Genomic DNA, 14,570 nt, shown 5'->3' with positions numbered 1-14,570 from the left:
CTTTATCAAGCCATCTACATTTTACAATAGCAGATTGACTTACTGGCAGAAGAGTTGACCCTTCGTAGAGACATATCTTTATTGGCCTGACACCTGAGGTTTCACTAACTCTGCTTAAACCTTTACCAGGTACAAAATGTCACTGAGCATGACAACAGTTGACTCAATATCTTAAAGGTACCCAGTCAGACAAATTCCTGACCTATTCTGTGATGGCAAGGGAGAATATAGCCATCCTCAGTGTGACAAGGGAATCTGTGCTCTCCCTGGATGCCAGGTTCTTGGGAAAATGTAGAAAAATATTAAGAGGTTGTTTGACACCTCATGGATAGCCACTTATTCTATGATGCGAGGAATTGTTATACTAAAAATTATTCTGTGTCTTGCACATAATATTCCTAGGTAGCACTCCATAAATAAGGCAACCTTCCAGGTGCTGATAGCTCTTGATAATCCTGATTGTGCCCCCTCCCCCCCAAGGAAGTGATCAAAGCCTGGATGGCAGAGATCTATTAGACTACCATGTAGGCTGTCCCTCATCTCCTGCTTGTGTGACATGCCTCTGGAGTAATGTCTCTTTGAGGGCTGGTAGTCAATGAAGGGTAAGATCCTGGAAGACAAAACAACCTAAAACAAGTACAGTCCAGTATACTGGGAATCCTCTGAGGTGGGTGCAATGACACCCTGGCTCCCAGTAGGCTGTCAAAATTTGAAAACAAAAGGGTAGAAATGTAGGAGGAAGGGCAGTGGCTGCTTACACCTAAACATTGGAGGCTGTGCAGCCTTGGAGGCAACTCCTGCATGAGGACCTAATTGAAGATCAATCAAGAGCCTAAAGATTGTTGACTCAGACAATGCCAGCCAATTGGGAACTGCTACTTGAAAGAGATGCCTACTTGGGACCAATGGGACATGGGTGGAGGATATAAATCATGCCCCCCACCCTCCTGAGGATTATTGAATGAACTTGTAGTGGAGTTTTTAAGAGGTTTTTTGTGGCTTTTTCACCTTCTCCTAGAGTCTGAACTGTTGATTGTGTTCCACCTCATCTCTAACCCCCAAGGGCAGGTAGGGTCAGATGGTGGACATTCCAGGGAACAAAGCACTACCCACCTTATTCTCTATTCTGCTCAGCCACTGGGCAATCAGCATTTATTCAGAAGGCAGAGAATTTATGGTACAAACTGGTTACACAAGCTTGAACTAGGAGATTCTTGGTATAAACATTACAATGCTGTGTCCACATTAGAACAAGACATGAAGGCAGAGAAACCAGCATTTGAATAACCTAACATAAACTTTATAAAATGTACAAAACACTATGTCTAAAAGTGGAAGTAGCACCCTTCTTGCAAAATTCAGCCAATGCCTGTCTTATCCAGGACATAACCTCAACATCAGGATTATAATCTGGTTACCAAGGAGGAAGGAAAAAAAGACATGGTGATTTTCAGTCACCATACCAGCACTTTCCTGATCTTGACACAGTGCCATCAAGGGCTTAACTGACACCAGGATCTTGCTCCTGCAGAGCTGGGTAATCTGGCTTTAAACTTAGGTCATTATTTTGGCCCAGGATTTCTGGTGGGTTCTGTGCAGTACCTGGCATAGTGTTCATACTTTGGGGAGGTCTGTTGCCTTCCCCCATTGGTATACAGAAATACAGAGTGGTTGAGAAAATTAACTACAGTCACAAAGTAGATTTGAACTATGTTGTGGAAAACAGTAGCTGGCTTCCAAACATGTAGTTAAATGCATGAAATGTGCCAGATGCGGTGGTATGCCTGTGTATTTCCAGTACTCAGAGCCTAGTACAGACACATAAACACACATACACACACACACACACACACACACACACACACACACACACACACACACCTACATGTAGCAGAACACAGAAGAACACACAATCATATTCATGTAAGAAATGTCCTTCACAAAAGCAGCACACACACACAGATTCATGCTTCAGTAAATAAATAGATAAAATTGAGCTGAAAAGTGCACACCCACCCTCAGATATCAACAGCCTTCTCTTCAAATGCCCTATTGTCCCATATATCTGGTTCATGGTATCTTTGCCAAAGTCTAGGGTGGCTGTAATGGAATAGCGAATGAGCAGGCCACCAGCAGCTTAAGCAGGAACTATGGTGCTCAGATTCCTGGACAGTGTGAGACAGGAGGTGGGAACCGCTGGAGTTGCATAACCTAGTGGGGAGGTGGCGTAAGCATCAAAAGTCCTGCTGGACTGTGCACTGAAGCAGACTCTTGTTAGACCAGGACCATGGAGCCCAATGTTCTACTCCTCCTTGCTGTCCTCCTGAGCTTATTTCTACTCCTGGTCAGGGGCCATGCAAAGGTCCATGGTAATCTTCCACCAGGACCCCGTCCCCTACCCCTCTTGGGGAACCTCTTGCAGATGGACAGAGGAGGTCTTCTTAAGTGTTTCATTCAGGTGAGAACTATATGGAGTCTTAGTATGGGCTTCCCCCTGCTTTGTTTTGAAGGTTACTCATTGGGAGGAGCTGCAAGTTTAGGTGGGAAGATTGCTAAAGGGAGGGTGAGATACTGACTGGTGATGGATGCAGACTCCTCTTCAAGTTGACAGGTGAGTCTTCTTTTATTGGAATTCTGTGGGGGTATTTTTTTCAGAGGAATAGAAGTATTGAGATTTAGATGTGTAGAGGTGTAAGCGTGTAGAATTTCATTCCTTGCGGCTTGTTTATTGCAGAGAAAGAAGATATCAGAGGCATCATCATTAAGGTTTGCTTTTTGCTAACAAAAGAGATCAGCCTGAGGTGTTCCAGAACTAAGTGGAGTAGAGTTAGGGCAGTAGGTAAGGTGGGTATTTAGATAGGTGGTTAAGGCTAATCAGTTATAAACACTATGCAACATCCTAGCATTTGATCCTGGCACCATCTTTACCAGTCTTTACAAGTGGGATTCCATATTTATTTGCTACTTATTCATCAATAATCAATTAATATTCATGGCTCTAGTTTCCATTAAGATAGCTGATGTAGTGTCAATAATCCCAACTTGTTTTTTTTTAATCTCTTTTTTACTATGTTTCTTCTCTTTATTTTCTCCTTTTATTTGTTTATTTATTCACTTTGCATCCTAATATCAGTCCCAATCTACTCCCAGTATCTCCTCACATAAGCCCTCCCCCATCCCCCCTTCTCTTTTCCTTTGAGAAGAGGGATCCTTCTGTAGGTATCACCTACCTCCTGTAGCCATCCCTTAAACATTTTGTCACTGCAGCACTAGGCATATATTCTCCAAGAGCAGAAAAGGCATCTCAGTTAGGGGACTAGGATCTACAGGCAGGCAAAAACTCAGGGTGATCCCCTGCTCTTGTTGTTGGGGACCAAACTGCTCATTTGGTAAGTATGTGTCAGGGGGCCTAAGTCCAGCCCATGCTTGCCTGTTTAATTCCAGTATAGGTTGGTGATTCAGTCACTGGGAGGCCCCAAGGATCAGTTTAGTTGAATGTGCTGTTCTTCTTCCTGTGGACTACCTGTCGTCTTCTGGTCCCTAAATCATTCTCCTAACTCTTTGATAAGACTCCCGAATCTCTATCTAATGTTTGGCTGTGCGTCTCTGCATCTGTTTCCTTTGGTAGAGCCTCTCAGGGGTAGGTTATGCTAGGTTTTTGTCTGCAAGCATAACAGAGTATCATTAATAGTGTTGGGGATTGGTTCTTATTTATGGGATAAGTCTCAATTTGGAGCAGTCATTTCTTCTATCTCTGCTGTATCTTTGTCCCTGCACATCTTGTAGGCAGGACACATTTTTGGATCAAAGGTTTTGTGGGCAGGTTGTTGTCCTTAACCCTCTACTGGGAGTCCTTCCTGTCTAAAGGAAGTGGTGAGTTCTGGATTCATATCCCTCACTGCTAGGAATATCAACTAGAGTTGTCTCCATAAACCCTGTGGGGACACCCCTATACTAGGTATCTGGCAAGTCTCAGAGATTGTTGCCTCCCACTGCCAATTTTCCTATTCTCTCTCGTGCTCTTCCTACATCTGATCCACTTGAAGGAAGATGAAATATTGTAACTTGTGAGTTGTTTAGGAGCCCACGGCCCTGGCCTGGGACTGAGAACAAAGCAGAAAAGTCCCCAGGTATGCCAGGGCAGGGCTGTTGTTAAGCCCTAAGAACATTCCTAAGAACATCTTGACTGTAAAGATGAAAAGGTATGCAAGGACCAGCAGGGCTATATTATCTGAGTCAACACCACCTGGCCAGAACCTCCCCTCTGTCTACTGCCCCTTGACGCTGGGTAAAGTCATACATCAACTGGTTGCTATGTGAACAAAGATAAGCCCCCAGCCGACAGGAACAAAGTCCTGATGCCCTGTAATCTTTCTGTTAATGTTTAAATAAGCCAATAGTGTGTCGCTATGCTGAATTCCACACCCCTAAGCCCCTTACCCCATAAAAACCCCTAGCTTTCTAGCCTCGGGGCCGACATCCGTTATCTGCTGTGTGGGATGCATGGTGGTCCAGAGCTCTGTAATTAAACGTCCTCATGTAATTACATCAAGAGATGGTCCTTCGTGATTTTTTGGGTGCACGCCGAATCAGAAATTGGGTGGGGGTTTCCCCACTAGGTTCTATCACCCTCACTCTATTTCCCCCCAATCTCAGCCACCCAGATCAGTCCTTCCATCAGCCTCTGATATTTATTCTGTTTCCCCTTCTCTGAGAAAAATTCAAGCATCCTCTTTGGGCCCTCCTTGTTTTTTGGCTTCTTTGGGTCTGTTGATTATAGTGTTCTTATCATGTATGTTATGGACAATATCCACTTATACATGTGTATAATGCCTGTCATTTTTGGTCTGAGTGACTGCATTTGTCTTAGAAATTTATGGTGTTCTTGTTTTTAATGACTGAGTAGTATTCCCTTGTGTAAATAAACCATATTTTCTTCATTCTTTAGTTGAGGGACATATGGGTTGTTTCCTGTTTCTTTATCTTGCGAATAAGGCTGCTATGAACATAATTGAGCAAGCGTCCTTGTGGGGTCGAGGGACATCTTCTGTGTATATGTTCAGGAGTGGTATAGCTGTGTCTTGAAGTTGAACCATTCCCAGTTTTCCAAGAAACTGTCAAATTGATATCCAGAATGGTTGTTGAAATTTGTGCTCCCACCAGAAGTGGAAGAGTTCCCCTTGCTTCACAACCTCTCCAGCATGTGCCCTCTCTTGGCTTTTTCATCTTAGCCATTCTGATGGGTGTAAGGTAGAGGCTTAGGTTTGCTTTGATTTCCATTTCCCTGGCCAATGAACTTGAAGCCCTTTCCATAAGCAAGAACCAATCCTGGACACTATTAATGATACTCTGCTATGCTTGAAGACAGGAGCCTGGCATAACTGAATCCTGATAGGCTTCATCCAGCCTTTGGTGGAAACAAATGCAAAGAACCACAGCCAAACACTAGGATGTGTTCAGAGAGTCTTGTGGAAGAGTCTGTGGATAGGATTGAGGGTGCTGGAGAGGTCAAGGAGAAGACCTACAGAGTCAATTAAGCCCACGGAGGCTCACAGAGACTGAATCACCAACTAAAGAGTATGCATGGGCTGGACCTCAGACTATAACACATTTGTAGCAGGTGTGACACTTGGCGTTCATGTAGGTCCCTAACAACTGGAGCAGGACTGTTTCTGACTCTGCACTAAAATACGTGTTTAACAAAGTTTGAATTTAAACATGGAAAATGTGCCCAGTGGGTTTGAAAAGGTTAGGGTTTGTTTGTTCCTGTGTTATCTTGTCTGCTTTCAGCTCTATGAGCCCAGGTTCAAGTTGAAACAGCAGGTTTTCTCTTCCCTACTGCCCCTAGCTTACTGCCTCTGATGATCTTATATGCACTGCCACACCTCAATAATATGAGATCAACTGCATTTATGTTTTTTGAACCAAGGACAGCAGACTTCTCTGGGTGGAGGGTTTTTTTTTTTTTTTTTTTTTTTTTTTTTTTTTTTTTGAGACAGGGTTCCTCTGTGTAGCTCTGGCTATCCTGGAACTCATTCTGTAGACCAGGCTGGCCTCAAATTTAGAAATCTGCCTGCCTCTGTCTCCCGAGTGCTGGGTTTAAGGGCGTATGCCACCACTGTCCAGCATGGGTTGAGTTTTTGATGGGTAGTTTTTCAATAATTAGTTTTTTTCCCAAGATGTCTATAAAGTAACATCATTGATACTGCCAGCTTCTATGAATATGTGCACATATTCTATTTTACAGTGTAATAATCATATAACACTATCTAATTTATTGTTTTTTATGGGATATTTTTAAAATTTACATTTGAAAGGTTATCCCCTTTCCAGGTCTCTCTGCTGGAACCTCCTATCCCATTCCCCCTCTCCCTGCCTCTATGAGGGTACTCCCCTACTCATCCATGCACTCCTGCGTTCTTGCCCTGGCATTCCTCTAGACTGGGGCATCAAACTCCCTCAAGCCCAAGGGCCTCTTCTCCCAGTGATGTCCAAGAAGGCCATCCTCTACCACACATGCGGCTGGAACAACTCTTTGGTTGGTGGTCCAGTCCCCAGGAGCTCTAGGTGATCTGGCCTGTTGACACTGTTGCTACCCCCATAAGACTGCAAACCCCCTCAGCTCCTGTTCCTTTTCCAACTCCTTCATCTGGGACCCCATGCTCAGTCCAATGGTTGGCTGTGAGCATCTTCCTTTGTATTTGTCAGGCTCTGGCAAATACTCCCAGGAGACAACCATATCAGGCTCCTGTCAGCAACACTTTCCGGCATCTGCAATAGCCTTCAGGTTTGGCAACTGAATATGGGATGGATCCCCATGTGGGGCAGTCTCTAGATGACCTTTCCTTCAGTCTCTGCTCCATCCTTTATCTTCATATTTCCTCTTGTGAGTATTTTGTTCCCCTTCTAAGAAGCTCTGAAGCTGAAGGGGTCTGCAAACCTATAGGTAGAACAACAATATGAACTAACCAGTTCCCCCAGAGCTCATGTCTCTAGCTGCATATGTAGCGGAAGATGGCCTAGTTGGCCATCATTGGGAAGAGAGGCCCCTTGGTCTTGCAAACTTTTTATGCCCCAGTATAGGGGAATGCCAGGCCAAGAAGTGGGAGTGGGTGGGTAGGGGAGCAGGGCAGGGGGAGGGTATAGGGAACTTTGGGGATGGCATTTGAAATGTAAATAAAGAAAATAGCTAATTAAAAAAACAGAACTATAGCCAGAATGGGAGAAGAGTATATGGATATTCCCTCTTTTTTTTCTTTTGTTTCCACTGCTATCCTTTTAAGTCTTTTTCCCCCAACATAAGCTCTTAGGGAACATGGGAAACCAATTAACTTAGGATGCCGGCCTAGGGTTCTGTGCGGAGGATGTCCTGACACCTTCAAATGCAGAGACTTTGATTGTTTACTCCCTGTGACTTCTGAATTTTGGCTTAGCTGCAGGAGATGTTCCAGTGACTATAAGATTGTGGAGTGTCCACAGATTCAACACACTCTGTAGAGGAGCACAATTTTTACTTACTGATTGAAAGGTATGCCTTCTAAACTACAAGAAAATTTTCTGCAAACACATCAATTCTTAGGCTTAAAGGATGTGAAATCACTGCGAATGAAAAATAAGGGATTCAGAAATAGAGCGCACATGGCTACCAATACCACAAGAGGAAATATGGGATATTTTGGTTATATTGATAACCTGTGGACAATCAGTCAGATAATGAAAATGTAATCTTTTCACCCAAAACTAGGAAATTGACTATATAGTGGAAAAAACCCGTTTGTGTCTAAAAGAAGCAAGTCCATACTACCAGGGATAGTATTGCAGCACTTTCCCATCCACTCCTATTTCATGTAGATGTCTACATCTTGATTTAAATTATTGTAGTTCTCCTTGCATTTGACAAAAGTGGATATGCTGTGTTTTAATTTGATGGTTTCTGACTACAGCATTCATTATGGGAACCATACACAAAGCATCTGTATGTCAACAGATGGCATAGGTTTTATGGATTATTTATACTCCTCTATACTTTCTATAAATTCAGACTTGCCAATTTGCATGTAAGGGAATAAGCCAGGGAATATAAAGAAATGAATCAAAGATTATGAGTCCCTTCTTTTAGAATTCAAGGGAATATCATAAACATGTCTTCTACTTGGATGCATTATGCCCATTTCCATTCACCAAAGAGCAGGTGCTGTGTAAACACACAGAGAACCAAAGGGAATCAGTTGATGATGACTTGGAGGCCTAGACTGCAGAAGGAAACAAAACAGCATCTGGAATGTCAATTGTTTATTGAACAGCATGCCTTTCCACTATTACAACTTTACTTGTAATGTTTGTTGAGCAGCAGTCAGGGCCAGGAGGGTATACCGTGTCATGAGAGTTAGAATCCAGGGCTGAAGTCATGCACAGGCTTTAGTGACTGTTCCATGTGGATCCTCATCTTTTTAGTTAAGTTCTACAAAATAAAAGCCATGCACAGTAAAAAAGAAGGAGAAGAAGAAGAAGAAGAGGAAGAGGAAGAGGAAGAGGAAGAGGAAGAGGAAGAGGAAGAGGAAGAAGAAGAAGAAGAAGAAGAAGAAGAAGAAGAAGAAGAAGAAGAAGAAGAAGAAGAAGAAGAAGAAGAAGAAGAAGAAGAAGAAGAAGAAGGAGAAAAGCACCGGGGCAGCTGGGGCGCAGGGTCGGCTGACACTCGCCAGCTACCCACAACACCCGCCAGAGGATCTTAAGACTTCTGGTGAGTGGAGCACAGCTTCTGCTCCAATCCAATTGCGCGCGGGACCTGAGACTGCATTAGTTAGGGAAGCAGAAAACCGGCCTGAGTAGGACCACAGGCCTCTTCTGGCTGGACCAGCACCAGGGTACCGTAAGCTACCCACAACCCCCGCCGCAGGATTTAGAGACTGCTGGTGAGTGGAACACAGCTTCTGCTCCAGTCCAATCACGCGGGACCTGAGACTGCTCTGGTTGGGGAGAGAGAAACCCGGCCTACATAGGGTCACAAGCCTCTTCCGGTCAGAAAAGCACCTGGGCAGCTGGGGCGCAGGGTCGGCTGACACTCGCCAGCTACCCACAACACCCGCCACAGGATCTTAAGACTTCTGGAGAGTAGAACACAGCTTCTGCTCCAATCCAATTGCACGCGGGACCAGAGACTGCATTAGTTAGGGAAGCAGAAAACCGGCCTGAGTAGGACCACAGGCCTCTTCCGGCTGGACCAGCACCAGGGTACCGTAAGCTACCCACGACCCCCGCCGCAGGATTTAGAGACTGCTGGTGAGTGGAACACAGCTTCTGCTCCAATCTTTAAACAGTGACAACGGTAACAACTAACCCCAGAGATTACCAGATGGCGAAAGGTAAACGTAATAATCTTACTAACAGAAACCAAGACCATTCACCATCATCAGAACCCAGCACCCCCACTTCGCCCAGTCCAGGGCACCCCAACACACCGGAAAAGCTAGACACGGATCTAAAAGCATATCTCCTGATGATGGTAGAGGACTTCAAGAAGGACTTTAATAACACACTTAAAGAAATACAGGAGAACAATGCTAAACAGGCAGAAGACACTAAAGAGGAAGCACAAAAATCCCTTAAAGAATTGCAGGAGAACACTGCTAAAGAGTTACAAATCCTTAAAGAAAAACAGGATAACATAATCAAACAGGTAGAAGTCCTTACAGAAAAACAGGAAAACACATCCAAACAGATGATGGAAATGAACAAAACCATACTAGACCTAAAAAGGGAAGTAGACACAATAAAGAAAACCCAAAATGAGGCAACACTGGAGATAGAAACCCTAGGAAAGAAATCTGGAACCATAGATACGAGCATCAGCAACAGAATACAAGAGATGGAAGAGAGAATCTCAGGTGCAGAAGATTCCATAGAGAAGATCGGCACAACAATCAAGGAAAATGTAAAATGCAAAAAGATCCTAACTCAAAACATCCAAGAAATACAGGACACAATGAGAAGACCAAACCTACGGATAATAGGAGTGGATGAGAATGAAGATTTTCAACTCAAAGGACCAGCAAACATCTTCAACAAAATTATAGAAGAAAACTTCCCAAATCTAAAGAAAGAGATGCCCATGAACATACAAGAAGCCTACAGAACTCCAAATAGACTGGACCAGAAAAGAAATACCTCCCGACACATAATAATCAGAACAACAAATGCTCTAAATAAAGATAGAATACTAAAAGCAGTAAGAGAAAAAGGCCAAGTAACATATAAAGGCAAGCCTATCAGAATTACACCAGATTTTTCACCAGAGACTATGAAAGCCAGAAGATCCTGGACGGATGTTATACAGACACTAAAAGAACACAAATTCCAGCCCAGGCTACTATACCCAGCCAAACTCTCAATTAACATAGATGGAGAAACCAAAGTATTCCACGACAAAACCAAATTCACACATTATCTCTCCACGAATCCAGCCCTTCAAAGGATAATAACAGAAAAAAACCAATACAAGGACAGGAACCACGCCCTAGAAACAACAAGAAGGTAATCCCTCAACAAACCTAAAAGAAGACAGCCACAAGAACAGAATGCCAACTTTAACAACAAAAATAACAGGAAACAACAATTACTTTTCCTTAATATCTCTTAATATCAATGGACTCAACTCCCCGATAAAAAGACATAGACTAACAAACTGGCTACACAAACAAGACCCAACATTTTGCTGCTTACAGGAAACTCATCTCAGAGAAAAGGATAGACACTACCTCAGAATGAAAGGCTGGAAAACAATTTTCCAAGCAAATGGCATGAAGAAACAAGCTGGAGTAGCCATTCTAATATCTGATAAGATTGACTTCCAACCCAAAGTCATTAAAAAAGACAGGGAGGGACACTTCATACTCATCAAAGGTAAAATCCTCCAAGAGGAACTATCAATCCTGAATATCTATGCTCCAAATACAAAGGCAGCCACATTCATTAAAGAAACTTTAGTAAATCTCAAAGCACACATTGCACCTCATACAATAATAGTGGGAGACTTCAACACACCACTTTCACCAATGGACAGATCATGGAAACAGAAACTAAACAGGGACACAGTGAAAATAACAGAAATTATGAATCAAATGGATCTGGCAGATATCTACAGAACATTCTATCCTAAAACAAAAGGATATACCTTCTTCTCAGCATCTCATGGTACCTTCTCCAAAATTGACCACATAATTGGTCACAAAACAGGCCTCAACAGATACAAAAATATTGAAATTGTCCCATGCATCCTATCAGATCACCATGGACTAAGGCTGATCTTCAATAACAAAATAAATAATAGAAAGCCAACCTTCACGTGGAAACTGAACAACACTCTTCTCAATGATACCTTGGTCAAGGAAGGAATAAAGAAAGAAATTAAGGACTTTTTAGAGTTCAATGAAAATGAAGCCACAACATACCCAAACTTATGGGACGCAATGAAAGCATTTCTAAGAGGAAAACTCATAGCTCTGAGTGCCTCCAAAAGGAAACTAGAGAGAGCACACATTAGCAGCTTGACAACACACCTAAAAGCACTAGAACAAAAGGAAGCAAATTCACCCAAGAGGAGTAGACGGCAGGAAATAATCAAACTCAGGGGTGAAATCAACCAAGTGGAAACAAGAAAAACTATTCAAAGAATCAACCAATCAAGGAGCTGGTTCTTTGAGAAAATCAACAAGATAGATAAACCCTTAGCCAGACTCACTAGAGGGCACAGGGAAAGCATCCTAATTAACAAAATCAGAAATGAAAAAGGAGACATAACAACAGATCCTGAAGACATCCAAAACACCATCAGATCCTTCTACCAAAGGCTATACTCAACAAAACTGGAGAACCTGGATGAAATGGAGAAGTTCCTAGACAGATACCAGGTACCAAAGTTGAATCAAGATCAGGTTAATGATCTAAACAGCCCTATGTCCCCCAAAGAAATAGAAGCAGTCATTAATAGTCTCCCAACTAAAAAAAGCCCAGGACCAGATGGGTTTAGTGCAGAGTTCTATCAGACCTTCAAAGAAGATCTAATCCCAGTTCTTCACAAACTATTCCACAAAATAGAAACAGAAGGTACTCTACCCAACTCATTCTATGAAGCCACAATTACTCTGATACCTAAACCACAAAAAGACCCAACAAAGATAGAAAACTTCAGACCAATATCCCTTATGAATATTGATGCAAAAATCCTCAATAAAGTTCTTGCTAACCGAATCCAAGAGCACATCAAAACAATCATCCATCCTGACCAAGTAGGTTTCATCCCAGGGATGCAGGGATGGTTCAATATACGGAAATCCATCAACGTAATCCAGTATATAAACAAACTCAAAGACAAAAACCACATGGTCATCTCGTTAGATGCGGAAAAAGCATTTGACAAGATCCAACACCCATTCATGATAAAAGTCTTGGAAAGATCAGGAATTCAAGGCCCATACCTAAACATGATAAAAGCAATCAACAGCAAACCAGTAGCCAACATCAAAATAAATGGTCAGAAGCTTGAAGCAATCCCTCTAAAATCAGGGACTAGACAAGGCTGTCCACTTTCTCCATACCTATTCAACATTGTACTTGAAGTCCTAGCCAGAGCAATTCGACAACAAAAGGAGATCAAAGGGATACAAATTGGAAAAGATGAAGTCAAAATATCACTTTTTGCAGATGATATGATAGTATATATAAGTGACCCTAAAAATTCCACCAGAGAACTCCTAAGCCTGATAAACAGCTTCGGTGAAGTAGCTGGATATAAAATTAACTCAAACAAATCAATGGCCTTTCTCTACACAAAGAATAAACAGGCTGAGAAAGAAATTAGGGAAACAACACCCTTCTCAATAGTCACAAAAAATATAAAATATCTTGGCGTGACTCTAACTAAGGAAGTGAAAGATCTGTATAATAAAAACTTCAAGTCTCTGAAGAAAGAAATTATAGAAGATCTCAGAAGATGGAAAGATCTCCCATGCTCATGGATTGGCAGGATCAACATTGTAAAAATGGCTATCTTGCCAAAAGCAATCTACAGATTCAATGTAGAATTCCAAATCAATTCTTCAACTAATTAGAAAGTGCAATCTGCAAATTCATCTGGAATAACAAAAAACCTAGGATAGCAAAAACTTTTCTCAAGGATAAAAGAACCTCTGGTGGAATCACCATGCCGGACCTAAAGCTCTACTACAGAGCAATTGTGATAAAAACTGCATGGTACTGGTATAGTGACAGACAAATAGACCAATGGAATAGAATTGAAGACCCAGAAATGAATCCACACACCTACGGTCACTTGATCTTCGACAAGGGAGCTAAAAACATCCAGTGGAAGAAAGACAGCATTTTCAACAAATGGTGCTGGCACAACTGGTTGTTAACATGTAGAAGAATGCGAATCGATCCATTCCTATCTCCTTGTACTAAGGTCAAGTCTAAGTGGATCAAGGAACTTCACATAAAACCAGAGACACTGAAACTTATAGAGGAGAAAGTGGGGAAAAGCCTTGAAGATATGGGCACAGGGGAAAAATTCCTGAATAGAACATTAATGGCTTGTGCTGTAAGATCGAGAATTGACAAGTGGGACCTCATGAAACTACAAAGCTTCTGCAAGGCTAAAGACACCATCAATAAGACAAAAAAACCACCAACAGATTGGGAAAGGATCTTCACCTATCCTAAATCAGATAAGGGACTAATATCCAATATATATAAAGAACTCAAGAAGGTGGACTCCAGAAAGTCAAATAACCCCATTAAAAATGGGGCTCAGAACTGAACAAAGAATTCTCACCTGAGCAATACCGAATGGCAGAGAAACACCTGAAAAAATGTTCAACATTCTTAATCATCAGGGAAATGCAAATCAAAACAACCCTGAGATTCCACCTCACACCAGTCAGAATGGCTAAGATCAAAAATTCAGGTGACAGCAGATGCTGGCGAGGATGTGGAGAAAGAGGAACACTCCTCCATTGTTGGTGGGATTGCAAGCTTGTACAACCACTCTGAAAATCAGTCTGGCGGTTCCTCAGAAAATTGGACATAGTACTACCGGAGGATCCAGCAATACCTCTCCTGGGCATATATCCAGAAGATGTCCCAACCGGTAAAAAGGACACATGCTCCACTATGTTCATAGCAGCCCTATTTATAATAGCCAGAAGCTGGAAAGAACCCAGATGTCCCTCAACAGAGGAATGGATACAGAAATTATGGTACATTTATACAATGGAGTACTATTCAGCTATAAAAAAGAATGAATTTATGAAATTCCTAGCCAAATGGATGGACCTGGAGGGCATCATCTTGAGTGAAGTAACACAATCACAAAAGAACTCACACAATATGTATTCATTGATAAGTGGATATTAGCCCAAAACTTAGGATACCCAAGATATAAGATACAATTTGCTAAACGCATGAAACTCAAGAAGAATGAAGACCAAAGTGTGGACACTGTGCACCTTCTTAGAATTGGGAACAAAACACCCAGGGAAGGAGTTACAGAGACAAAGTTCGTAGCTGTGATGAAA

General features: G+C 42.2%; 1 protein-coding gene across 1 annotated transcript in view; it reads left to right on the top strand.

Moving 5' to 3' along the window:
* The first annotated feature begins 2,243 nt into the window (after positions 1-2,243).
* The window catches only part of LOC110298448 (cytochrome P450 2B9-like), a 47,320-nt gene continuing 34,993 nt past the window's right edge, over positions 2,244-14,570 (top strand). Inside the window, exon 1 of the mRNA XM_021167702.2 lies at positions 2,244-2,458. Coding sequence (XP_021023361.2) covers positions 2,288-2,458 — 171 coding nt within the window. The 5' untranslated portion in view covers positions 2,244-2,287. The remainder of the gene's footprint in view (positions 2,459-14,570) is intronic.

Source organism: Mus caroli, unplaced genomic scaffold (genome assembly GCF_978045245.1).
Source record: "Mus caroli unplaced genomic scaffold, Mus_caroli_1 scaffold_8, whole genome shotgun sequence".
In the NCBI taxonomy this organism is placed as follows: Eukaryota; Metazoa; Chordata; class Mammalia; order Rodentia; family Muridae; genus Mus; species Mus caroli.
This window is presented reverse-complemented; position numbering and strand designations above follow the sequence as displayed.